The 27331-nt window shown below is 48.2% G+C and overlaps 1 protein-coding gene across 3 annotated transcripts in view; it reads left to right on the top strand.

Moving 5' to 3' along the window:
* Nucleotides 1–481: 481 nt before the first annotated feature.
* Nucleotides 482–27331, top strand: part of DOCK5 (dedicator of cytokinesis 5) — a 74516-nt gene continuing 47666 nt past the window's right edge. For 2 of the 3 annotated variants that reach the window (XM_015648867.3, XM_015648866.3), the window contains exons 1-9: nt 483–792; nt 14562–14645; nt 20364–20404; nt 21283–21338; nt 22103–22199; nt 24905–25053; nt 25756–25891; nt 26030–26187; nt 26834–26915. In XM_015648867.3, the coding sequence (XP_015504353.1) occupies nt 750–792; nt 14562–14645; nt 20364–20404; nt 21283–21338; nt 22103–22199; nt 24905–25053; nt 25756–25891; nt 26030–26187; nt 26834–26915 (846 nt within the window). In that variant the 5' untranslated portion in view covers nt 483–749. Of the gene's footprint in view, nt 793–14561; nt 14646–20363; nt 20405–21282; nt 21339–22102; nt 22200–24904; nt 25054–25755; nt 25892–26029; nt 26188–26833; nt 26916–27331 lie in introns of all 3 variants that reach the window. The other variant, XM_033519448.1, reaches the window with a different exon arrangement.

The following is a 27331-nucleotide window of genomic DNA, read 5'->3' as shown; positions in this document are numbered from 1 at the left end:
CCAAACCATTCTGTGACTCTGCAGAATCACAGAATATACTGAGCTGGAAGGGACCCACTGGGATCGCTGATCCAGCCCTGCACAGACACCCCAAAATCCCACCCCGGGCATCCCTGGTGGCGCTGTCCAAACGCTCCTGGATCTCTGGCAGCCTCGGGGCCGTGCTCATTCCCTGGGCAGCCTGGGCAGTGCCAGCACGCTTCCCTAAAATCCAACCTTTCTCTGCTCCCCAAGCATTCCCTGATCTCCCCCCTCTGACTGGCAGTGAAACCCCTCGGTCACGGTGACAGCGGGGCCATTTCTACACACCCGCACCCCAAACCTTTCGAGCAGCAATAAGGACACCATGACCCAGCTCCGTCCCGAGCGCTTCCCCCGGTTCTGGCCGCGTCCCTCTCCGGGGCGGGGCCGTGCGGAGCAGGTGATGCGGGCGGGGCGGGGAGAGCCGCCCGCTTCTCTTCCTCCTCCTCCTCCTCTTCTTCCTCCTCCTCCTCTGCCGCCGCTTTCCCCTCCCGCTCCTGCGCTCGGCGCGCCGTGGGAGGCTGCGAAGTTGGGCGTGTGCCGGGGAGTTTTCGGAGCGAGTTTGGGATCGAGTTTGGGAGCCGGGAGCGGAGCCGGGAGCGGAGCATGGCTGGGCTGCCCGGTACGCCCGGCCCGCGCCTCCAGCGCGGGGCTGCGGCGGGCGAGGGGCGGCGCTGAGCGAAGCCCCGAACCCCTCCGGGACCCCCGGGAGCCCCGAACCCGCCGGCATGGCCCGCTGGATCCCCACCAAGCGCGAGAAGTACGGGGTCGGTGAGTGAGTGCGAGCCGGGATGCCCCGGACCTGTGCGCCCCTTCCCATCCCTTCCCCACCCTTTCCCAAGCCTTCTCTCTCTGCTGTACCTTCTCTCCCGCTCCGTCCCATCCTTTCTCTTCCATCCCGTCTCTTTCCCTCCTTTCCCTTCCTTTCCTTCTCCTTACATCCCTTCCCTTCCCGGAGCCTTCCCCGCGCTCCCCGCATCGCTCGGGCGGTTCCGTCCCGGTGTGGGCATCCCTTTTCGGCTTCTCCCCCATTCCCGGTCTGGGCTGTGTCCCTCGCAAGTCCGACAGTGCTCCCTGAATCCATCGGGGTGCATGGAGGTGGTGCTGTGTGTGGCTTTCAGGAATCCCTCAAAGTTCAGGACTGACTTGTAGCAGGGTGTCCCTGCCCTGGCCAAAAGTGGTACTGGATCCTTACAACCCAAACCATTTTGTGATTCTGTGATTGACACCTTGTACCTCCTGCCTTGTCCTCTGAAAGGATTTTGCTGAGTCCGTGGTCGCTTGTCTCTAATAGGAACAGAGCCCTGTGTTGTTGCTGATAAAATTCTGCTTTGCTTGAGAGTTTTAAACCCACAGTTTTGAGGCTGGTGGTGAGAATTGGGCAGGGAACAGTTGGCAGGAAGCCACTAATGACACAGAGAGCTTTTGATAATTTATTTTACTGAGAGTGATCTTTTGTGCCACTGGTGCTCAGCAGTGGACTGCTCAAAGTGAGAAAAAATTACTAATTTCGTGCTTGCAAAGTGTTCATCACCCCAGTTCCCATGGGGGGTGTTCAGCCGGCGAGTTTGAAGGTGAAAAACCTCACCCTGCATGATTTTCACAGCGAATTCGAGCTGGGTGACCCCTCCTCTTCGAGGCAACTTTGCAGGGAGGCAGCTCAGCTCCTCGCAGGAGATATTTTACACCGCACAGCCTTATCTGGTTTCTCCAGGTAACTGGCAGGGTGTGGAGCGCTGACACCCTGAACTTTGTTTCTTGCTGTTTATCCGTGGAAGCGTGTGCATGGCCTGCTGAGATCGGGGCATCCGTAATTCCCAAACTTTGGTGGTTAATCTGACCCATGTCCTGCCGGGGTGATTGGCTGTACTGTCGTGTTCTGAGCACACCTTTGAGCAAGGCTGTTCCGCAGCTCAGCATGGCCTTGGGCAGCAGATGAATCACAGGCACTCCCTGGCTTCCCTTTTATTTATTACCTTCCGGGGTGAGTTTTCCGTGCCGGCTGCTCCTTGTGACATCTTCTCTCCCTGGGCTGTGAGTAAGCAGGGCGGAGGGAAAAAATGCCTCTTCCTGCATGTTTCCACTCAAAAAGTGTGTGGTGGGATGCAAACTGTGACTCCTGGGTGATCAGCTGGGTGAAAAAGGTGCTTTTTTTCCCCTCGAAGTGACATGGGAGCTTGTCCTGCTGCAGCTCTGGGGTTTAATTTGCAGCCAGGACCGATAAGGTTGATCCATAGGCAGTGACAGAATTATTTAGGCACTGCATGGCTTTGTCATGCAGTGTTTGACTCAGCTGCATTGCGATTTTGTCAATTTGGTGTTTGCAGGCTCGATGAGTTTCTTATCTGCAAGTGCATCCCGTGCCGTGCTCGAGGACCCAGCCCCGACTGGTTTGGGGTTACCTGGGAGGGGTTGATGAGGACTGAGAAGGAGGTTTGAGCTTTTGGGCTGGGGCTGTAGCAGCGGTGAAGTGGCTGCAAGGAGGGGAATGGGAGGGTTGTATGGGACAGTGACAAATCCCAGCCAGGCGTGGAGTGCAAGGACACCACTTTTGTTCAGAAAGAAAAGACGAGACTGAGGAAGAATCTCACCAATCCATATAAACGTCTCCAAAGGGTGCCAGGATGGTGCCAGACCCTTCCCAGTGATAACACAAAACACAAGTTCTACCTCCCCATGAGGAGGAACTTTTGCCATGGAGGTGGCAGAGCCCTGAACAGTTCCAGGGAGGGCCTGGAATGTCCTTCTCTGGTGACATCCCAAACCCACCTGGATGATTCCTGTGTCAGCTACTCCAGCTGACCCTGCCTGGGCAGGGGCTTGGACTGGATGAACTCCAGAGGTCTCTTCCACCCCTAAATATTCTGGATTTTGCACAAGAATACCCAAATTGTAGCTGCTGGTGATCTCTGCTTTGGAAACTGCTGTAGAACTCCTCGGATTTATTTAAAACAACCCTGGAAGTCAAGGCAATGAAGCGGGGAATTCCAGGAAGTCAGCGGTGTGATTCAGTGTCACTTGTCTGATTCCTGCCCTTGAGGAGGGTTTCTGTTCTGGGTTAGGTTTTACAGAGCCGTGGATTGTGAGTTCAAATGGATTTGCAAGGTTTTAGTTCTGTCCTGAGCTGGTTGAAGCTGGGGAGCGCTCCCTTCCCCACAGATGGCAGAGGGCTGAGTTTGGAGTGGCGGCAGCAGGGAGGGCAAAGCTGGGAATTGCGGTGTTTTTAGGGAAGGGAACATGAGAGACAAGCAGCTTGCAGCTCTTGCAGCTTCTCCCTTGCAGTGAATTCTCAACCAAGTGACAGATGGGATTTGGGGAGGGACAGGAGCTCGTGGGCAGCATCTCCTCCCTGAGCAACAGGGTTTGCTGGGCCTGACAGAGCCTCCTTGCCATAGATTCACCTCTGCTGTGGGAATGAAAGAGCATCTTCTTGGGAAGCTGATCGGTTTTTGGGCCACACTGAATAAAATAGTCTATTCTGGTCATGTGTTTCTCTTGAAAAGGAGTTGTTATTTGCAGAAATCCTTTCACAAAGACTCTTTCCAGTCAAAAAACTCTGCTCTGAGGGAAAGAACACCTTCATGAACTCCCAAGATTTTTAACTTTTATTATCTATTTGTTTTAAAGTTATTTACATTTGTTTAAAGTTACTAACTTAGAGCATAAGGAACCAATAATGTCCTTACTTTCTTTTTCTGCTGGCAGTAAACTGGATTTGCACTGCCTTTAACTCAAGTGCTATACCTGGATTGTAAAAGCAATTCTGTCATTGCTCATCAGCTGCTCTTCACTTTGTGAAGGCTGTTAATGGAGTGAGAGAACCTGGAGTCTGTGGAATCCTAAATTAGTCTGTAATAAATCCGTTATAAACAAGCAGCCAGATCCCTTTTCCTGACTCCTTTCTGCTGGAGTGGCCGAGCACTGGGAGCTGCCCCAGCTCTGGAGTGGTCCAGAAGTGGCAGTGCTGGGTTTGGGGCCAGGGTGGTTTCCAGGTGTCTGCAGGGATGATGGATCAGGCTCACCAGGTTCTTGTGGCACCTCTTACTGTGAACCAACAGGATGTGAAGTGTTTGTTCATCCTTGTGCAGCTGAAAATGCACCAATTGTTCAGTGAATACACAGATCTGAACTTCCAGAATCAGGAATTATTAACTCAGGTTTGGTTGGAAGAGCTCTGAGATGTGAAAACCAGAATAATTTGCATTTCGGTGAAGGTGGTGGCTTGCACCTGGATGCACTGGGAGGGCTGGGGGGGATTCCACTGCCCTGAGGGAACAGCTGGAGCTGTGCCAGGGGGTTTTAGGATTTTGGGAAAGGTTTTTCCCCCAGAGGATGCTGGCACTGCCCAGGCTCCCTAGGGAAGAGCCAGAGCTCCAGGAGCATTTGGACAGTGCTGCCAGGAATGTCCAGGGTGGGATTTTGGGGTGTCTGTGCAGGGCTGGATCGATGGTTCTGGTGGGTCCCTTCCAGCTCAGGCCATTCCATGATTCCTTGACCCTCATTTTTGGGGCAGTGTGGCTGTTCCACGGAGTTTGTATGGTGGGACTGGGGAAGAATCCTGGACAGGGGTACTTTCAGGTTTTGGTGGGTTCTCACACCCCTGGCACCTGTCCTGGCTGGCAGGACCAGAGCCTTGGGCTGCTTTATTTGAAAAGAAATGCTGAGGTCTGTCCTTGGTCAGGTGGTGGCTCCATCAGGGCTCAGGAATGGCAGCAATTCCTCAAACCCTGCCAGCCCCTGCATGATTGATGGAGCAGGGAGGGAGCTGCAGGACCAGCTCTGCTCACTGGTGGTTTGGTTTGGCTCCCCAGACAAGATGAAGAGAATAAAGCAGGGATTGATTGAAGGCCTTCAGCAGAGACCCCTTGGGCAGCCAGAGCCTCACAGAGGCTGCACCCCAGATGCACACACCAGTTTTTCACACAAGTCTGGCCCATTGTCATATCAGGGGTTGATTCTCTAATTACAGCTTCAGGTAATGAAGTAATTCACCCCCAGTTCGCTTCTCCCCGATTCACTTTTGTTTATACTTCTAAGGCCTGAGGCAGAGGGTGTCCTTGGTTCTCAGGCCTGGAAGGATTGTTTTGTCTGCCCAAAATGTAAAGAGAGCTTACTAACACTCTCTGTAGAGTTCACAGTTATGCACTAATGCAGTACAGGATCTGAAAAATACAAAATCTAAAACTTAAGGCATCACCTAGGGTGCTGGGCCACCAGCTGCTGGTGTCCTGTCCCCATGCCAGGCACCTGCAGGGCTCCCTCCCCAGACAGTCTGGGATCAAAGCCCTGTACAGTGCTGGGAGTTGTGCATCGTGCCAAATTCGGGCAAAATCCATATTTGTCTCAACATGCTTCTTGCTTTTTCCATTCCTGTTCTGACTTGGAACTCACATCCACTGTTGTGCCTCTGGTTGCTTGCAGGGGCTCCAGAGGGATGGAAAAGCCAATCCTTCCATTCCTGCTGCAGAACTAATCACCTCCCTTCCCGTGGGTGCAAACACTCTGCTCATTTCTCCTGCTTTATTATCATTTATGGGTAAAAGTTGCCTGATGGCAATGCCAACAAAATTCCCAGTGGGGAAAAGCAAAACCTTGGCATTGTTAGCAGCACTGAACTGAATCTTCCCAGCACACGACATTTCATTTCTGATTTAGTTCCCCAACTTTTATTGCTGTGTCTGCAGTTGATTTGATGTGAAATTTGGCCCTGCTGATTCTTGCTTTCATAGTCCTTTCTATTTTTTAAAAATAGATATTAGCTAGGGCCTGTCTTCTCTTATTTTTGGTGATTTCCATTGCTTAAGTCATTCCCTGTGAAATTAATCCTGTGGACTTCAAAGCATTTCACTGCCATGAACAGGACTAGTAAATATTCCTTATCTCACTCTTACTTTGAAAAGAAATATTTCCCTGAGTTTTGTGACTTGTGGGTGCTTCAGTTTGTGACTCACATTGTGTGGTGTTCAGGAACTGTCCCACAGTTCATCTTTTTAACAATTAAATCCCCTTACAGAAGCTCTAAAGAAGCATCCAGAGCTGCTGGGTGCTTCTGGAGCTCGGGCTGAGCTCTGTCCTGCTGACTAAATCTGGGTTGAGGTGTCAAGAGATCGTAGGAGCCAACTTCCCCCAGAGCTGGGTGTGGGGCCAGGGCTGAATTTCACACCAATTCTTGATTATTCTGGTGGTTCTTCCTCTGGCACAGGGACTGTGTTTGCCAGCACAACTGCAAATGGGAGTTACAGAGAGGAAAAGCAAAATAAACACTCATGAACTGAGGAAAAGCTTAAATATATTAGTCAAGAAACAGCGACTGTGTACTAAAGTGTAATATTCTTTCTCATAGTGTATAATCATCTTTATCATTCAGCTGCTGAAAAATGCACATCCCTTCTACCTGCAAACTTTAATCGAAAATCTGCATATTTTGCTCTTCAACTTGCACTTTATGTGACTGGTAGGACATTTCTCTCAACTCTTGCTTTTAAGGAAGAAAAGAGTCCTATTTCTGCCATGACATTAAAGACACGACCATGGCCAGGCTTAAAAAATGTCAGCCCAAAGCCATAAACACATTTCCCCCCCTTGCTGCTGGAGCTCAGAGGATGTTTTGAGTCTATTTAGCTGCTGCTGCCTGAAATCCTGCAATGGATTTGGGTGCTTTTGCCAGCAAACCTGTGCTAATAAAACCAGCCCATAAACCCAAGTTATTAAACAGCTTTTTGGGCTGGCAGTCTGTGGGTGCCTCCATAAAGCAATGATGTTGCGGAGTTTTAGCTGGAGCAGTTGCTAAAATGATAAAAATGTCTTTTTGGTGCAGTACAGGCTGTTCTTCCCAGGGAGATGTCCCTGGGATAGAGGGGGAAGCACCACTTAAAGGAGCAGTTCTGTGGCAGCCTCGTTCAGGTGGTGCCTGGCACTTTGTCATAGAACACAGCCAGCAGTGTTTGTGCTGCGGAGAGGATTCTCTGCTCACTGACACTGAATTTTTAGGAGGTGTTGGTGCAATCCAAGTGCCCCTCGTCCTGGAAGGTGCTGAGTCTGAACCAAAAGTTCATTAAGGTGCAATGGAGATTCCTGCTCTTGGGAAGTCTGGAACTTTGATCCTTCATGGCAGTAAAACCATTTATGGTTTCAGCTCTAAAGTTCTGAGAGTGGCTCAGAATGTCATGGGCAAGTAGTGGCCACTTGGTTCTGGAAAAGTTATTTTTAAGTTTTGATTTTTTTTGCTTATTTCACGTGATTCTTGCAGCACTTCCATTCTGCTCTGACAGTGCCATGGGGGCTTCAAGTTTGATGTAAAGGAATAAAGCAGGGAAGGCTTCAGTGGTTAATTCTTCATCTCCCGGCAGCTCAGGCAGTTTAATTAAAACTTACTGCAAATTTTGGAGCAGTTTGTTCTTCACTTTTCTTGGCAACAAAGGGATTGATATTCTTGTTTGGCTTTTTGCTTTCAGTGTAAGACCCCCCCCACCCCATTCCCAGCCATGATTTCCGGCTCCTCATTTTAATCCTATTCCCCCATTTCTTGTTACCTGGGATAGGTGGCCTTGGAATTGGCATTTCTGTGGAAATGAGAACCAGTCTGTCTGTGCAGCTCTCTGATGGGGTTTGTTCTGCAGAATGGGGTCAGTGAGCCCCAGGCCATTCAGAAAAGGTAAATCTGCCCCGAAATCCACCTTGGGTGAGCAGAACTGGAGGTGCAGAATTGAAATCCCATGCTTCTGCATGTCAGAAATTCTCCTTGTGTTCCCCCAGCCAGCTCCAGAGAGCTCCAGCTTCCATAAAGGTATTTCCCAGCAGAGTTAAAACTTCCTCAGCGCTGAATCCCAAATTTCTCCAAATGAGCCGTGCTATGAGTTCTCTCAATTTGAGGGAGAGCTGCTCCATCTCCCCCCGAGCCCCTGTCTGGGAGGGGAAAGGTGTTGGAGCCCTTGTTGCAAATTCTGAGCTGTGACCGGGGTGGGTTCTGCTGGCAGCTGGCAAAGGGAGTCCCTCAGCTTTGGCCTGGTCCCAGTGGCGATTTTGGTGGTGATGCCAGCGAGGGACAGCGCTGGAGTTTGAGCTCAGGGTGAGATTCAGCCCACAAGCACAGCTGGACCCTGTCCTCAAATGTTTCACTCCTGAAACCCCTCACCTCTGCCCCTTCCCTGTCCCTGGAACATGCAAACAGCAGAGCTCAGGCTGGGAGTGCTCTCCACTTCAGGCACGGGCATTTCCAAGTTTTCCTACTCCTGCTTTGATGTTTTGCCCAGTGAGAACTGGGACAGTAATTTCAAGCCAGTGGCAAATTCAATTAATTCTTTTGAAAGTGCCACATGCTTTAAAGTTGGAAACGAGCTGAGCAGTCCAATTTATGGAGTGGTGGGGTCTTGCTTTTAGAAATTTGCCTGAAAATTTCATTGGAAAAATAATTTTTTTGTACTTAAAGTACGCAAGCACAAATTGCACTTCTAGCTTGGAGGAGAAAAGGTAATTACAGACAGACTTGGTAAAATCCAGTTGCAGTTGTGTGGGTGTTGTAAACAAACACTGCATCTTCACAGGCTGTAAAAATGGGAATAAAATCAGAGGTTGCTTTTGTGGAATTGGATTTGGGAGCCCTAGTAGGGGTGTGTAGTTAGTAAATCAGAATTAGTGCCACAGTAGTGTGGGGTATAAAGCCCTTCTTGTGGAAGGCACAGCCCCAAGAATGGCTTTGTGTTCTCCCAAGTCTCGTAGTCCAAAGGAACAAAGGGAAACCGTAATATTTGAGGTGTGTTGAATTGCAGTGATGCCAGCAGGCTGGGCTCAGCAATAAACCAGTTTCTGCTCCCTAGAAAACCACTGGCAAAACTGTTTATTCTGTGGTCATGTTGGAACAATTTCATGGGGTCAGGGTGATTAATTTAAATGTTTTAATGTATTTTTGGGAGAATACTGATCCTTCGGTCTGGGTGTTGGTGCTGGGATCCCAAAGAGGCAGAACAAAACTGCAGGGCTTGGAGGAGCAGTAACATCAGCGCCTTTAACCCTGACAGGATCCCTGGCAGGGATTACCAGACTTGGAACACTCTGCATTCTTAAAAAGTGTTGGATGCTTAGGCTGAGCTTCATTATTTATCTGCCCTTTTGGTGTTTGGACACTGCCAGGGAGGTGCTGCTCTCACTGGGGTGCACTGGGAGCAAAAGCTGGGCGTTCCCCCCAACCACAGCCTGAGGAATTGCAGGATCAGGGAATATCAGATGGGAAGAGACCTCAAGGATCATCTGGCCCAACCCTTCCTGGCAAAACCTTGGGGAGCACCATAAACAGATGCATCAAACCTGGTAAAATTTACAGAAGTGTGAATGAAGAGAGGCTAGGCTGTTTTTCCAGCTGTGCCTCTGCAGAGGGGAACATTTCCTGGTGTTCCAAGGGGACTGGAATTGCAGGTCTGGGTATTTTGGTTGGCTTTTTTTTTTTTTTTTCTGAAATCACAGCCTAGATCTGGTTGGGTGCTGTAAATTCAGGAGCAGGTTGGCTCTTCACTGGCAGCGTTGATTTATTTCTCCTCTGGCTCACAGCACTCCTTACTCCAGAAAGGAGCTGAGACAGCTCATGTAGATTAATTCCTTATCTGAGCTTAAAACCCCCAAGGGCCCTTTGGAGTGAAAATAATAAAGGAAATGGAGAGGACAGTGAAAAAAATGACACAGCAGAAGGTTTGTGTGTGAGTATTCCTTGGGTGGAAAATGAAACAGAGTGTCTGTAAGGGTCAGAGCATGGGAGCAGCCAGAGTTTGGCTCCTTCCACCCTGAGCACACTCAGAGACAAAACAGTTTGTGCTGCGGTGAAATTAATACTGGAGCCCAAATCTGGGTGTTTAGGGTGTATCTGTGTCCTGTGTACCGCTCAGATGCTCTGAGAAGAGAATATTCTTTATTTTTATGCAGATACTGTGGTGTAAACACTTTGCAACAAATGTTTGAGGGGAAGGTGACTAACAGGGATCTTGCAGACATGAAAATACGGATATTATCTCTTTTTTTCATAACAGTGACTAAATGCCCAGTGTTAAACCATGAATTACTTTTTTTTTTTTCTTCTTCTGAAGCAGAAGAAGTAGTCTGACATCTAAATCTTAATTATGCCATTCTCAGTTTGTCAGACACAAATTCCTGGGAAGTTACCAGAATAGTTTTGCTCCAAACATCAAAAAGACTTTGTTCTTCTGAAGAATTAGTTCCTTGGGCAGTTCCTTGTTTTTTAAATAAAGCCACTGTCTTTTTCGCTGGATCTTGGCACCGGGGACCATCCCAGGCTCCTCCAAGCAGGGCTGTCCTGCAGAAAGGCCATTCCTGAGTTCTACAGTCAAATCTCTCTGGTTCCATGCTGTGGGGCTGAGGGATGGAATGAGTTGGGTTCCTGCAGAGCCCTGAAAGGGATTCTTTGTTCTGGGGAGCAGCCTCAGTTCTCGGATGGGAGGGCAGTGGGAGCAGGATGTGGCATTTAGAGGGGTTGTGGTGGGTGGGGCAGAGGGGGTCCAGAGCCAGCTCAGAGATAATGGATCTTGCAGGGGCTCTGTTTCCCAGGCCAATAATCCACATTTCATGTGCACTCACGGAGGGAAAGATTCCATTTCCTTTTGATTTGAATTACACAGAATTTGTGTGGGACAGTTCCTGCTTCATTCTCTTTTCATTTTGAGGTGTTTTAGCTCAGCGTGGCCTTTAGAGCTAGTCTTGAAAAGGAGTTAATCTATGGGGAAAATGAGTCTAGGAATTAAAAGAAAGGTGGAATCATGGAATTGGTTGGTTTGGAAGAGATTTAACAGCTCATCCCATCCCACCCCTGCCATGGCCTATCCCAGGCTGCTCCATCCTGGCCTTGGACACTTCCAAGGACAGGGCAACCACAAATTCTCTGAGAATTCCAGACCACCCTCATAGGGAGGAATTCCTTCCCAATATTCCATCTAAGCCTCCTCCCTGCCGGTTGGAAGCCATTCTCCCTGAAAATTCCCTGTCTGTCCCGGGTTGCACTGACCCCCAGCTCAGGCTCTGTGAGAGGCCCACGCACCTCTTGCAAACTGCGGCTGCGCTCTTGCCCAGAGCAGAGCTTTGCTTTAAAGTGCATCTAAAAGTTTTACTCGTGGGTTTTAAAGTGCATCTAAAAGTTTTACTTGTGGGTTTTAAAATGCATTTTGGGGATTTTTGCTGGAGCTAGAGCTGCACTCCTTGTGTTGTGCCCCAGGCATGACACTGAGGCCCCGTGCGCGGGTGCCACTGGCGGCATTCCGTGGCTCAGGAGTGTGTCCTGGGGCTTGGGAATGTGTCCTGGGGCTGGCCTGGTGTCCCGGGGCAGTGACAGTGCCACACCTGTCCCCTCTGAGCCCTGGAGAGCCCAGGCTCTGCCAGCTGGCCCTTTGTCACCCATGCAGTCCCTGCCTGTGGGGCAGTTTTGGGGCAGAGCATCCCCGAAGGTTGTGCCTCAGAGTTCCTCCTCCAGCCCCTCTGAGCAATCACCCTCTGCCCTGGAGCACGAAAATTGCTGCTTATCTTCACCTTCTGGCCCTGGCTGTGCCATAAAATCGACTGCTTCTGGAATTATCTGCTGCCCTTTCCAATCCTGATGGATTCCATAGGCTGTGTGCGCTTGGAAAACACATTCCTCACCTTTTAACTGAACTGAAGCACTAAACCAAATGCAACAAGACATTGCCTCCAGTTGTGCTTGAAGAAATGATCTTTAAACAAACCCAGGCTCGTGTTTTCCACCTCTTTATTTGGGTTAAATTTCCTCAATTTCAGCGCTGCTTTTCATCCGGGCTGATAAAAGGAGCAGGATCAACACTCTGAAGTGAATTTCAAAGGACAAAATCAGAGCTGAAGTTTAGCTTGGAGCAAAAAGACTTAACTTCAGATATTGCTGCAAATTTGAATACAAAAGTCTCTGTATTATTTTTCCTTCTTTCTTTCTTTCTTGCTGCTCTGTCAGGATTTAAGTGAAGGGGTTTTATTTTTCCATGCCATGCCCATGTTTGTGATGTGAAGCTTCCTTTTCCTTTCAAGTCCAAGAGGGGTGATGGAGGGGGCTCAGCAGCACAAATCCCTGCAGATGGGATGGGATGGGGACAGCTCTGACTTCCAGCAGCAGGAAACGTCACTTACAACCAGCAAAGCTCCCAGGGAAAATATGCCAGTAATTTGTCTTTTATAATCTTGTAACAACTGTGAGGGAGGAGGTTTCAGACAGTGACCCTCTATTCTGTCTTAGTTCAGTCTGGGAAGGCAAGGAAGGATAAAATTGACTTTTGTTGTTGTTTTTTGTGGGTTTTTTTTTCATGTGGGAGTTCCTCCACGTTGTAAATGCTGCACGTTGGGATGTGAAACCTGCCTGGTGGAGCAGGGAAGGGAAGGGGAGTTGGTTCTGTCTTGTGGCTGCTGTGACCTTTAGGAAGGGGAACGGAATGGCTGCTTCTTCCTGGTGCTCATTGGGCTGAATTAACTCTGTGTTCCCAGCAGAAAGGCTGGGCCTATGTCCACCCACCTTTCCCTGGGCAGCAATTTATGGGAAAAATGCAGCCTGGTATTCGTATAATGAGTGATTGTCCCAGAAAAATGCGGGGCGTGTGGGAGTTGTGTGTGGGAATCCCTGGGTGGTGTGAGAGCCCTGCAGCACCTCAGGGACCTGGCCAGAGGGGAGCGCGGGGATGCTCCAGGGCTGGAGCCCCTCTGGATTCTGAGGGAGCTGGGAGTGTTCACCTGGAGAAGGGAAAGCTTCAGGGAGAGCTCCTTGCAGGGCCTGAAGGGGCTCCAGGAGAGCTGGAGAGGGACTTGGGGACAAGGGATGAAGGGACAGGACACAGGGAATGGCTCCCACTGTCAAATGGGATATTGGGAAGGAATTCTTGGCTGGGATGGAATTCCCAGAGCAGCTGTGGCTGCCCCTGGATCCCTGGAAGTGTCCAAGGCCAAGGTGGGATAATCTGGGCCAGTGGGAGGTGTCCCTGGGCATGGCAGGGGTGGCACTGATGGAATTAAATCCCCTCCTAACCCAGACCCTTTCACACTTCACGTTCAGTTTTGGCCACGAACATTATCCAGATGTTTCTGTTAGAATGTGAATGGAATTTTTACTTCTGGGCCGGCCCTGGGGTCTTTCAGGTGTCTGAGCCGCACACCCAGCTCACCAGCCAGCTTTACAATCCTGATTTACAGCCCCTTTGTGGGGAAGGAGAGGAAACTGGGTGTGGAAGCAGCTTTTAGGAGCAGAAATCCAGTGAAATTCCTGTAATCCTGTGGAAATCATGGATTTAGTGCATCTGTGTGTCTGTGGCACGAAGCAAATGGAGCTTCCCTGGGAGCAAACCTTGCCCTGCAGCACAGGAAGATGTCCCTGCTTGGGATCAGGGATCCTGTGGGGATTCACATCCTCAGCCTGGGATATTTATAGCTTCAGTATTTGGAGAGAATTTCCGGTGGTGAAACCCCCAGGCTGTGCTGGAGCCCAGCCAGGAGGCAGAGCACCTCATCCCGACAGGAATGGGAGGCATTTCATAGGAATTTCCTGGCAGAAGATCTCCGATTTTTATTGATTGATTTTATTTCCAGTCCAGAGCTCCTCAAACACAAACTTTGGGTAGTTTCAAGAATTCCTCTCTGAAAAATGATTTTTTTTTGTTTTCTTAGGAACAAATGTGGTTATTAACCAGTGGATTTGCTCAGGGATACATAAATATGGGAATTTTGTGTCTGGGAAGATTTAATTGCTGTATTTAGGATGTGATCAGTCCTTAAATCAGTATTTTAAATAAATCAGGTGGTCTGGCCTTGGTCTGCTGTGACTTTGCTGATGAATTCCTTTAACCACAGCAAAGCATTTCACTGATTTGATGTATTTTTACTCAGTTTGAAAGCAAATTCAATTTAAACTTTCTCATCTGCTCCCAGGGCAGGCTCTGCTCTGCCCAGGGAAGCTCCAGCAAGTCTCAGGGAAAAGGCACACCAGGAGTGTGGCCTCCTGCACTTAATCCTATTCCCCCTTGAAATCCCATAAGCATTCAGCTTAACTTTGCCTTTGGGAGGGATTAAATTTGTACAGAATCCCTAAGTTTTGGTGCTAAAATTGGTTCTTGGTGGGCAGAGCCTTTAGCAGGAAATAAGTATGATTTGGTTTGGATATGGGTGTGGATTAGTCTGGAATAGGGGTGGTTTTTATTATCCCATTTCTGATGTTGTCTGATGCTGGAGTTACTCCTGCGAAAGACTAAAAAATGCCAATTATGGAACCTCTACCCTCTGTGGGCAGGTTTTTGCCCAAGTGGGAATGTGCAGCTCCTCCAGAAGGTGTCACAGGCCTGTCTGGAAGGTAAAACCCCACTTTGTCATCTGTTAATAATATTTCTTCACGATAAAATCTGGAAATTAATATATGATGGCCTTTCCCAGTGAATTCCATACCCAGGGTGACTTAATGGCTTTATTCCTTTTTCCTAAATCCTCCCTGCCTTTGGAGAGCCCATTCCCAAGCCTGATCCCCTCATGGCTCTGTTTGTTCCCTTTCTCTCCCCGTTTTTCAGCCATCTACAACTACGAGGCTGCGCAGGACGTGGAGCTGTCCCTGCAGGTGGGGGACACTGTTCACATCCTGGAGATGTACGAAGGTAGGTGCAGCTCACAGGGGGGTTCAAAGGGAAATAGGAACAAATCAAGATTGTTTTTTCAAATTTTAGGTCGGTATTTTCAACTTCTGTTACGCCCCAAAGCACAAATCTGGTGTGTAGTGGTTGCTGTAGCCCCTTAACTTTTAAAATAGTGTTGAAAATGCAGAAGTACAGAGGATTTCTCATCTCTGTGCTGTTCCAGGCAGTGTTTATCAAAGTAAGGTTTCACCAGTATTCTCAAGGCAGCACTGAAGGAGAAAGAAATGTTTAATTCTGGCTGTTTGCTGCTGTTTTCACCCACACCTCTTTGCTTTGGCTCCTCTTTGGTCCAGGCCAGGCCTCTGTGATCATGGGATGAGCTGATCCTGCTGGAAAATAAGAATAATAATTTAAAAAAAAAAAACCCTATCTTTTAACCTGAATTTCTTTTTGATCTGAGTGGATGACAAAAAAGCAGAGGGAAGGGCCGATTTGTTCATAATTTATGTTGTTTTCAGTTGTAGTATCACAAACTGGCATGAAATGTTCTTAAAATGCTCCAGTTATGGAGCTTCCATGCCCTTTTTAGGCTGTTTATCCCAGTCCTTCACTGGGACATTTTTCATAATACCTTAATGCAAACCACAAAGAAAACAAAATTCTTATTTTAAAGATGAAAATTACACTTGAGTGTTTCGGACCTCCCTATCAAATTTGACTCTTTGACAAAGCTTTCAATATTAAGACTGGAACAGAGCCATTTAATCACTTTAAGGAATGCTCAGGTCACTGCTTCCCTTTCCAAAACTTAAAGGTAAAATACAAATCCAATTACTTTCACAAGCAGCATCAATTTGAAGGAAGATTCCATGCCCAGAATTAGGGAGCGGCTCCTTTAGCAATTTGTTCTTGGCCCATTGTTCCCTTTCCATCCTCTGGATTGGGAGCAGCTCCCAATCCTGGAAATCCTGTCCTGTTTTTATCCCACTGTGATGGGGAGAGAGGGGGTAAAGGGAAATATTCCTGTGGAAATCACTGATTTATGACATGGTTCTGCAAAAAGACACAGGGAAGAGGGAGGAAAACTCCCTCGGGAAGAGGAGGCATCTTGTACTTCCCAAAATGTGGGGAGGATTTACTTATTTCTCCCCATTTTTATTTTTTTTAAATATTGTTGATCCCCTATTTCTTGTAATCATCTTGACAGAGAGAGGAATAGGGAATGAGTACATAAATTACATCCTTCTTTTTTTATTATTATTTTTATTTTTGGCCTGAAATCTTCCAGTTTGGAGCTTTGTCAGGAGAAAATTGCCTGTGAATAGTTTGGGTGAATGTTTTCATGTGTGAAGAGGAAAATGATTGTTCTCTTTCTTTGAGCCACCAGTGGGGAACAGAAATCTGTGGCTGAGGCACCTCAGAATTCCTGCAGGGCAACAAAAAAATCCCTTTTCGCAGAAAGAGCAGCCAGAAATTGAGCCAAACAGTTGTGAGTGCACAGAAGATGCAGAGATGGTGATTCTACTGTGGGTCTGGTCTAATTTCCCATCAATTCACCTCAAACCCTCCCAATTCTGATATTCTGCCTGCCTGGGAGGAGCTTCTCGTGTCTTCCCAAATCTCTTTTTTGGGATATCAACTCTCAGCTGTGTTCCCAGCTCTCTGTGGGTCTGTTTTTGAGGATAAATGTTCTCACAAGAGGCCTTTTCTGCTCCTTCTCATGCTAATGCTGCCTGCTGATAAAAACGGGTTTTGTTCCTCTAATCACTGCTCTTATCTGGACACACAAGCCTCGACTTAGGAAAAGTTTCCATGGAACCAGGGCGGGGGCTCTGTGGGAGGATAGGCTGGAGATACCCTGTGGAGTCATTTTTGGGGTTGGGAGATTCCCCATGAAGTCATTTTTGGTGGATGGGGTTGGGATATGCCTTGTGAAAAATTTTTTTGGGGGTTGGGACAAACCTTGTGAAATCATTTTTTGAGGGTTGAGAAATCCCCTATAAAATAATTGGGGTTGGGAAAAGGAAGCCCTGTGAAGGCATTTTTTGGGGCTGGGAGATGCCCTGTGGAGTCATTTTTGGGTCACCTTACCTTACCTTACCTTACCATAGCAAAGGGCTTTCCTTAGGCTGTCAGTGACATTCCTTAGGGAATTCAGGGGAGTTTTGGGGTTGTCCAGAGGCTCTCATGTAGAGGTAGCAGCCCCAGGAGCATCTCGCTGTCATTGCCCGGCTCAGGATGCTCAGGGTCTCACCCCACGAGTTCCCACAACGTCCCCAGGGCTGTTGCTTCCTGGAGATCCAGAACATTCCTGCTTTTCCCGCTGTTTCCAGGCAGCAGCAGCAGCGGGTTCCTCAGCCAGGTGTCACACATGGAAGCTCTTTGTGCTCTGGGATTTTGGCTCTGCAGGGATCCCGGGACTTGTGGTGGGATTTGCTGTAAATGTTATCTGCTCCCAGGGCTGGAGGCACAAGCCTGGTGGAGCTGAGCTGCTGCGGGGCAGGCAGAGGCAATAAAGGGAATTTTGGGCAGGCAGAGGCAATAAAGGGAATTTTGGGTGTTCTTTGGGGCAGCTCTGGGCTGCACAAACCTCTCCTGAGGTGGCTCCCAAACCCTCGGGAAGTCCCTGCAGTCAGGTGCTGCTCCTGCACTTCCTTGCAGTGCCAGGAAACTTCTTTAAATCCCAAAATTCCTGCTCGGTTGTGCTGCTGCTGCTGACCAGAGGCCTCTTGCAGAGGCTGGAATCACAAAATATCCTGAAAGGGACCCATAGGGATCAGCCAGTGCAACCCCTTGCCCTGCACAGACCCCCCAGAATCCCACCCAAGTTGGGGGCGAGGCTCTGAGCATGCTTTGCCTCTTGTTTTCCAAGCCCCAGTTGGGCTGGTGCAGTTGGGGTGGACATGAGAGCACCTGAGAAGATTCCGAGGGGATCACACCTGGGATCACACCTGGGGATCACACCTGGGGATCACACCTGGGATCGCACCGGGGATCGCACCTGGGATCGCACCTGGGATCACACCTGGGATCACACCTGGGGATCACACCTGGGATCACACCTGGGATCGCACCTGGGATCGCACCTGGGATCACACCTGGGGATCACACCTGGGATCACACCTGGGATCGCACCTGGGATCGCACCTGGGATCGCACCTGGGGATCACACCTGGGATCGCACCTGGGGATCACACCTGGGGATCACACCTGGGATCGCACCTGGGATCACACACGGGATGATTGATTAATTTTTCTGACCTGCAGCTCCCCTGTGCCAGGGATTCATCAGAGGGTGACACCACTGGAAATTTAGCTCCAGCTTGGACAGAGGACATAGGGAAGGAGATCAGAGGGAAGCCACAGGCTGAGCAGTGTGAGCTGAAGGTTCCACTATTCCCAGTACGAGCTGATGTCCATGGAGTCATGGAACGGTTTGGATTGGAAGGGACATTAAAATCGTCCTGTCCCACCCCTGCCATGGGCACGGACACCCTTCCACTACCCAGGTTGCTCCAACCTGGCCTTGGACAGGGATGGGAACCCGGGGATGCTTCTCTGTGCCAGGAACAATCTGTGTAGGACACCTGAGAGCTCTCACATCTCTTTTCTTAGATCCATTTCCCTTTTAAACAAATACAGCCAAAGCCTCTGCAGGGCCCAGGGCTGTCAGTTCAGGTCCCACACTTCATAGCAAGGTTTTATTTTCCCCTCCTCTCTCTGCCTGCAGAAGGGCACGAGCTTTTTGTACAAAGATTTCTCCTTCCCCTGATAAGAAGAGCGCAGTGTGTGCTCCTCCTGCCTGCTGGGGTTCGGCACTCTGCATGTGCTCCAGAATCCAAGGAAAAGAGGGAAACTTGCTGCCTCCAGAACTTTGGAGGCTGCTCCAGTGCAGGGAGTCTGTCCTTGAGCAGGGAGCTGGGAGAACACTTTGAATTTGAGGGGAATCTCTCCTAATCTGCAGGATTTATCATTATTCTTGTAAATTGTGGTGTTTCAGGGCAGCTGTGGGAAAAGCCAGGCTGGGAGTGGATGGAGTATGTCCTCATATACCTTGACCCCTGGCAGGTTCTGCTCCCGCTGGAAAGAAGTTTACATTGAATTTGTCCCTGGTTTCAGTCCCCCCTGTGGAAGGTGAAGCAATGCCCTGAGTGCTGTGGGACAGGACAGGGTCCTGCAGGAGGAGGAACAGCAACCCTGTGGTCCTGCACGTGATCTGGCCTTGCATCACCAGGGAGAACTTTATCATCTCTGGAGTATTGTCCTTAAATTTTTCTCTTCCATACTGCACAAAATCCACTTAATGAAGGGTAAAATTGAGGACCTGATCCATTAAAAAACCCCAACAAAGCAGCAACCCCAAACTTTTAGCCATTTATTTGCAAGTTTGCTTATTTTTTTTGTTTTCCCTGAGATTTCAGTTTGAGTGTTGGAGCAGCTGAAATTTTCCATGTCATCATCAACTGCAAAACCTTTCTCCATTTTTAGCCCATCTCTGCTTGGGGAAAACACTCAAGCACTTAAACAGTCTCTCATTCCTCTGAAGATTTAAGCAGATTTTGTTTTTTTTTAAGGAGAAATCATGTCATTGATTGACCACTGCCCAAAGATTGATGTTGCTGTTAAAGTGATGGATAAAGTTGTTGAAAGCGGGAACAGAATTCCAACAGAAGTTGCATGAGGTGCTTGCAGAAACAGCTTTGCACAATCAGGCCCAACATGTTTTTATGCAATGATTGCAAAATATTTTACAGGAATGGGGGAAGGCCAAGGGGCCCTTTGAAACAGGAGGAAGTTGTGCTGTCGAAGGGCTGAATGTGGGATCCTAAATTCCATGAACTCTGTCTCCCACCCTGAGTAATTTGTGCTTTCCCCTTCAATTAATGACAACTTAGATAGAAATAGAACCTAAATCTTCTCATCCCTAATCCAGGACCTCATCCATGGCTCCATGAGCAATGGATAATCTTGTTTTCCTCCTGTAGAAAAAAATGGAGTTTCTTCTTTTCTCCAAACTTATTGCTGTAATTTTGGAGTTTTTGAGGTGGAGGTACCTCCCCATTGCTGGAGGAAGGGCACAAAACTGCACTTCAGAAAATAAATGAGTGGAAATACAACCACATGCACATAAAAATCCTCAATAAAATGCAAATGAAACCATTCTAAGCTCTAATTTATGGTTGCGGAGTGCCAGATCTATGGTTCTTTATGGAACTTTCTTTGATAAATATAGGAATATGGAGGGGGGAGCAACAATAAAAACACCAAAAAAAATTTGAAAACAAACCCAAAGAAACCAGCCTCCTCTCTCCTTTGCCTGATTATTCCCTTAAACCCCTTTGCCTTCTTGATGCTGCCACTCAGCTGGACATAATCGCCTTGGATGGGCTTTAATGTCCCTCCCAAGCCAGCCCATTCCATGGAAATCCTGGTTAAACCCCAGCTGCTGAAGCAAGGAGAAATGTTCTCTCAGAGACTTTTGTTCCTGAGGCCTGGGCAGCACAATTATTGCTTCTATCACCCAATTTTGAGGTCTTACCAAGGTAAGATTGATAAAACAGGATTTGTACCAGCACAGGGAACTCAGCTCCTAAAAACAGAAGTGTCTTCCCAAGGGTGGATCCCAAATGAGGAGATCAATAAATTGGTGTTGTAGAAAGGTGGTGAGGATTACAATTTGTATTTAATTGCCGTGAGCAGGAAATAATTAAATGTAAATATCTGTGTTTGCTTTGCTAGGCTGGTACCGAGGATACACACTCCGAAATAAATCCAAGAAGGTACGACCTCACTTTTGGGTGACTCTCATTTTAATTTCACACCTTGCCAGACCCTGTCTGGTGCTGAAAACTCCTGTTTTTCTTATCTTAACATCAGACAGGACTCCTGGCCATAGTGTCCTGTCCTCAGTGACAGAAATCAGTGACCTGGAGCAGAAAGTCCAGAGTTGTGTGTTGGGTATTCCTCCGCTGGAAGTATGAGGAATGCAGTTGGAACTTCCCAAATTATCTGTTCCCATCTCCATACATGACTTTATTGCTTTATTGTGATGATTTGGGAGCTGTGCACATCCAGCATGATTCTGTTCAATGGGAATATCAGTGTTTTGACTGGAAAATATTCCAGAGAGTACACATCCCTGGCCTTCAGCCAAGCTGCTGGAGCTTGGGCTGGAAGCTGCCTGGAAATCTGGGTTCCCCCAGGAATGTTGGCTCCTCTCATGTGGTAACATCCCCCACAGCCTCTGGTTCTAGGGGTAAAGAGGGGAGAAAAGGGAACAGAAAAGGATTACAGCATTTCCTGAAGGTTTCTCTGTAACAACAAAAATTTGGGCATTTCTGTGGATGCTGGTGGTGGGAGTTTTTCTAGGGAGCACTGGGTAGCCTGACAGAGGACTCCAGGAATATTTCATGGCAGTGACTGATAATTTTCAGGAATTTCCAGCATTTCCTGCAGGAAGATGAGGGTCATTGGAGTAAAACAAGGAATCAGCTTCTCTTGAGTTGCCAATACGGAACCTGCTGCTCCTCCCTCTGCTTTTTTTCTCTCATGCTGTGACATTTCTTACTCCTTTCCCCTGCTTTTTGTTAAATAATCTTCTTGTCACTTCCTATCCCACAGTAGGATTGATTTATTTAATTTCTCTCTATATTTTTAGGGCATTTTCCCAGAAACCTACATCCATTTAAAAGAGGCCATCGTGAAGGACCGGGGGTAGGTTGGCATTTCTTTGGCAGTGAAACCCAGGGAATTTCATTCCATTTAAACCCAAAAATAACCAATTTATGCAGCTGTGGTTGTCACAAACCCAGGGTGTACCTCCTGTGCTGGACTAGCACTGCATAATTCCACTCTTAGAGCACTGACAAAGTGGGGAGCAGGGGCAGCAGGAGATGATTTGCAGAATTAAGGGAGCTCTGCTGCACAGGTCAGTAGTGGGGAGGGTCAGTGCATCCTCTGGGGACTCCTGCAAGTTGTAACAGATTCCTGCTGGCAGCCACGGGCCCAGCAGGAGCGTGGATTCCTTCCTGTCTTGGAAAACACTGGAGGAAATGACTCCTTGTTGGATTCCTCATGCTGGGTCTGTGCTCGTTAAGTGAGAGCAAAACAGCGAGGAAAGGAAAGAACTTTATAAAACACTTTTTTTAAAACTCTTATTTTCAAGTGACAGTTACCATTGCAAGCAGGGATTCTTCCAAACTTAATTTCTGTCTCTTTATCCTGGGTTTGGAATGGATCCACTGGGAATAAGAGGAGTGAAAGGAGTTTGAAGCATTTTGCATTAAAAATGGATGCTGGATGTGGATGTGTGTGTTGAGAACAGCTTAAGGGTCTTGACATCACGTGCGAGGGAATTGTGTGAAAACCAGCCCCTCTGGAACTTCCATTTATATATTTATCAGAAAGGGGTGTTTTCCATTCAGTTTTAACCCTGAGAGTGAAACCTTTCTCTGATTTCCTCCATGCTCTCTCTGCAGGCAGCACGAAACAGTGATTCCCAGCGAGCTGCCGCTGGGCCAGGAGCTCACGTCCACGCTGCGGGAGTGGGGGGTGATCTGGCACAAGCTGTACGTGGTGAGTTCTCCTCAGGGGCTGGTGCCTGTGCCCCAGGAGCTGAGCTGGGCTCTGCAGGGTGCTCTGGCTGGTGCAGAATGGGGCTCCCATAGCTCCCAGAGCTGGGGTGACACTGCCCTGGGGCACAGCTCACGCTGTCACCGTGCCATGGCTGGCTGTCAGTCACAGCTCCCCTGGGAAATCCAGGCCCCTTTTTCCTGCCTGTGTGAGGGCAGGAAAAGCCAGCTGGGCACAAAACTGTGGAGTTTGGACACAGCTTTGGGCAGGGGGGAGCTCTGCTGTGCTGGAATTGCTGCAGGAGTCCCATGAGCTGCTGAGCCCACCCAGAGCATCCCTGGCCCAAACAGGAAGCAGGCAAAGGGGAAGAATCAGGGATGTGCTGTGGGGTGAGATGGCACTTGTCAAAAACCACATCATGGAATGTCCTGAGCTGGGAGGGATCACTGATCCAACCCTACACATACACCCCAAAATCCCATTCTGGGCATCCCTGGAGCTTTGGCAGCCTCTGTGCCCATTCCCTGAGCAGCCTGGGCAGTGCCAGCACCCACTGGGGGAAGAACCTTTCCCAAAATCCAACCTGAGCCTCTGTGCCACAGCTCCAGCCATCCCCCAGGTCCTGTCCGTGTCCCAGAGCAGGAGCTGCCCCCCAGAAGGAATTTCCTGGCTGCTCCCATGTCTGGAGCTCTCAGTAGGGTGGGGAAGGAGCTCTCATGCCCTAAATCCCTGAGCACAGGAATAGTCACCTCAGCAGTGAGGCAAGCCAAGGCACTGCAGGGATTTGAGGGTTGTCCTGCAGTGGGTGCTTCTTGCTCAAAGAAATGAATCCACAGTGAGTAGTTTTCTTTTAAAGGCACATTAAAGAGTCAAACTTGATTTTTCTCTGAGCAGTAGCGAGTTCAGCCTGCACAAAATGTGCTCCAGTGCTTTAATTAAGAAGAGGGAGTGAGTTTAAATGAGCTCCAATCACCCAGAGCAAGTTTTCCTATTGGAAATTTCACCAGGCCACAAATACGTTGTGTTTGTGTGCCACGAAACCACAAGAATTTGTTCCACCCTCTCAATTTAATGAGAAGCTCTACGTGATGGTATTACTGTGTGAAAAGAGAGTTTTGTTCCCAGCATTTTTTATTCCTGAATAACTTTCAGATCCCAGCCTCAGAATCTGCTTTTTTAACGAGCAGAAATCTTTCATGTTCCTGTGCTTAACCACTATAAGTCTTAAAATAGTTTTGGAATATGTTGTGGTTTAAAATGGATTTGGGTTTATTTTATTTTCCCTGCAGTACGTATTAAAAGAATTTTTTAAAAAGCTAAGGGAGGAAGGGAGGCATTTGAGGAGAAAAAGAAAACACGAGGGGATTTTTTTATTTTGGCAGCATTTAATTTCACTTCTTTAATTTATGTGGGTTTCATTGTAGCTGTGGCTTTATCACCACTGCAAAATAAATATAAAAATGGGGAGAGTTTTTAATTGGTTGCTGTGATAGGAATTAGCTGTGGAGATAACTCAGGTCAAATTGAGGTCTGCTCTGAAAATTCCCACAAATTGCCTCTTCTTTGCAAACTTTTTACACAAGAACATGTTTTTTCTGTATTTATTAAATATATCTCAAATATCCTTTCTATAGAGCTGAAAACTCAAGTAGCCCCTGCCAGTACATTGGTGTTCACCCAGATCAAAGGGAGGATTTTCATACCTTTAAATCGGAGGGAAATAGGAGTAGTTGATATCATTGCTGTTCATTGCAGAGATGAGGATGAGGAAATAATTGCATTTAGGTTCTTTTTGTGCTGTGTGGGAGCAGGGGGGTTTTGTAGCTCACCATTAACAGCTCTGGTCCCAGTGGGGAAAATGTGACCCAAACATCCTGGGGCTCTCAAACGCCAGGAAAAGCTCTTAATGCAAAACCAGGCCCTGAATTCAGTTTACATTCTTCCTTTGGAGCTGAATAACTCAATCCCTGTCCCAGTGGCTCCAGATCTGTGGCACTTCCCTGTGAGAAGAGTTGGAATCCTCCCAGGAGCTGCCCCATTGTGGTGGCAGAGGGAGAGTGAGGCCTGGGCTCTCTTTTCCATGGTTTAAATGTCTTCCCTGGCACTTTGAAAAGCGAATTTACTTATCTAAGTGCACAAACAGGGTGGGCTGCCACGTATCCATGTGTAATTACAGGCTGGGAGCCGCAGGAGCAAGGTGTGGGGATGGGACTGGTTTTATGAAGGTGGAAGCAGCAAAGGTTGTGGGAAGTGTTTGCATTAATTAGAGATGATAACAGAAGGAATGGCAGGAGGGGACTTGTCACCAGGCAGGTTTTGATGTCTTGTTCAGTGTCCTCCTTTAGTTGTTAAGATAGTTTCTCTGTCCCTTTCATAAAAAGCCTCCATCAGAACAATCTGGAAATGCTGGAAAGCACCAGAGGTTTATTTTTAGCAGGTGAGGTTTTTCTGAAATAATGTCCCAGGGAAAGGTAAAGCCCTTAAAGACACTTAAAGATCTTAAAGGCATTTAAACCTTCGCAGTGCCAAGTGCTGCAAAATTTACTGCATGGCTCTTGTGGTATCACAGAGTGCCGGGTATTTTTAGTTAAATAAAACTGGTGTGGTTCTGCAGTTGCACACATTTCAGAGGGGTTGCAGAGCTAAGGTTTCCAGGTTTTCCTTGATTAAAATTGCCCTTTTTTTTTTTTTTCCTTTTTTTGCCTCAGAACAGCAAAACCACACAGTTCAGGCATGTCCAGCAGCTTACCTACAGCCTGATAGAGTGGAGATCCCAAATCCTCTCCGGGACCTTGCCCAAGGATGAACTGGCTGAGCTCAAGAAAAAAGTCACTGCCAAGATTGACTATGGCAACAGGTGAGCTCCAAACTCCGCCTGGAGGGCAGGGGAGGCTCCCAAACCCCCAGGAAGGCTCTTAGTGCAAAACCAGGCCCTGACTTAGGCTTAAATTTTTCCTTGGAAGGGGTGAAATGGCAGCTTTGAGTCCCCGTGACAACATGGCCACCTGGCAGGTTGGTTCTCAGTGTGCCACAGATCTCTGTGCCTTGGCAGGAATTCTCTCTTCATTCTGCACAAATCCTGGCATGGGGCGGCCTTTCCGTTGGAGCAGAGCTTGTGCCTGGATTTGGATGCTGGTGGGGAAATGCTCTGCTTTATCAGCAGCTGAGGGCAGGATTCCACAGACACTCCAGCCCTCAGTGGTTTGCAGTCTCCAGGACTCATTTTTCTGCCTGTCAGCTGCGATTGAGGTCCAATAAGTGAATTAAGAAGCCTGTGGGAGAGAATAACAATCAGCTGCAATCCATGAGCTTGGTAGATATTCATCCACCTTTGAAGGAAAGCCATTTAGGCAGGAATAAGGGAAATGTCAACCCAGGATTGAGTTACCTGACTAATTCCTTCTCCCTTGAATGGGAAAATGGGAGAGAAGGTTTTTTAAGGCAGGAAAACCAGCAGTGAGTGAGGTTATTCCAAGGAGTGGGATGTTGAGCACAGGCAGTGATATGATCTTTGCTGCTCCCACATTCTAGCATTTTTTTGTCTCCTGGGGCTGTCCAGGATCCTGGGTCTGGACCTGGTAGTCCGAGATGACAACGGGAACATCCTAGACCCAGATGAGACCAGCACAATCTCCCTCTTCAAGGCCCATGAAACTGCATCCAAGAGGATTGATGAGAGGATCCAGGAGGAGAAGGTACCTCTGGTTTTCCCTCTTCAGTCACTGTGTTTTTATATTCCCCTTAAGGCTGTGCTCCCTTGGCAGCAGAACTAAATTCTCCTGTGTTTGTAACAGAAATATAAAATTTAATGGAAAATGTGAAATTCTTTACAGTCCCTTCAGCAGAGTTTGGACCTCCGGGGGCAGCCAATATTCAACTCCACACACACTTACAGCCTCTATGTGAACTTCAAGAACTTTGTCTGCAACATTGGGGAAGATGCAGAGCTGCTGATGAGCCTCTATGACCCTGACCTCTCCAAATTCATCAGGTGGGTGCTTTTTTTGAGATTCTTAAGCAATTTAGTCATCAGGGTGTTCGTTCTGAAGAAGCCAGCGGGTTCGAAAGGGAGATCCAGCAGAAGTTTTCCAGTTCTGTTGTTGGTTGCTGCCCCAGTGGGGGAAAATGAATTCTAAAAACTTTGGAATGAATTTCAGAGAGATAGGAAGTCCAGGTAGTGTCCTTCCTAAAGCTGGGTATTTCTTTGATCCCACATTGTCTTTTTGTATCTTAATTTTCCCTGCTGTGGCTGCAAGCCTTGGTTAAGAATTTTATTAATTGTTTTTCAGTAAATCAGGGATTTAAATGGTGTTTGCTGTCCAGTCAGTGCCAGTTCACATCTGAGGAGGTGGGGAGGATATGAGGAACTTAATCAGGGAGGCAGTTCCGTGTCAGGAACACTCTGTGTCCAGCACTGCAGTTATCAGGTGTGGCTATGCAGTGGGAATTGGCCAGGGGAGCAGCTGCCAGGGCTCACCCCATCCTGCCTCCAGTAAATGAGTCACTTCAGAGGCATTTGGGGATAAAAGATGGGTCATATTTTCCTCAAAGATCAGAATGCTTTTGTGCTTTTGCCAGGAAATGGAGGTGTCAGGTGTTGATTTGTTAAAATTGACTTTTTCTCCCTTTCTTTGCAGTGAAAATTACCTGGTCCGTTGGGGCAGCAATGGGATGCCAAAAGAAATTGAGAAACTGAACAACCTCCAAGCAGTGTTTACTGTAAGTTCAGAGAATCCCAGATTGGGTTGGGAGCTGAATCCCAGCCAGTGCCACCCCTGCCATGGCAGGGACACCTCCTGCTGTCCCAGGCTGCTCCAATCTGGCCTTGGGCACTGCCAGGGATCCAGGGGCAGCCACAGCTCCTCTGGGGAATTCCATCCCAGCCCCTCCCCACCCTCACAGGGAAGAATTTCTCCCCAGTATCCGAATCTATCCCTGTCCTCTTGCAGTGGGAAGCCATTCTCTGTGTCCTGGCACTATAAATGTCTCCATCTCCCTTGTGGTCTCCCTGCAGATCCAGAAGGCCACAATTTTTACCTGTGTATAGCCCAACAAAACCCGTCCCTTCCCTTCCCTTCCCTTCCCTTCCCTTCCCTTCCCTTCCCTTCCCTTCCCTTCCCTTCCCTTCCCTTCCC

The sequence above is a fragment of the Parus major genome, chromosome 22 (genome assembly GCF_001522545.3).
Source record: "Parus major isolate Abel chromosome 22, Parus_major1.1, whole genome shotgun sequence".
NCBI classification, from domain to species: Eukaryota; Metazoa; Chordata; class Aves; order Passeriformes; family Paridae; genus Parus; species Parus major.
The sequence above is the reverse complement of the archived record's forward strand: the minus strand, read 5'-3'. Positions and strand labels throughout refer to the sequence as shown.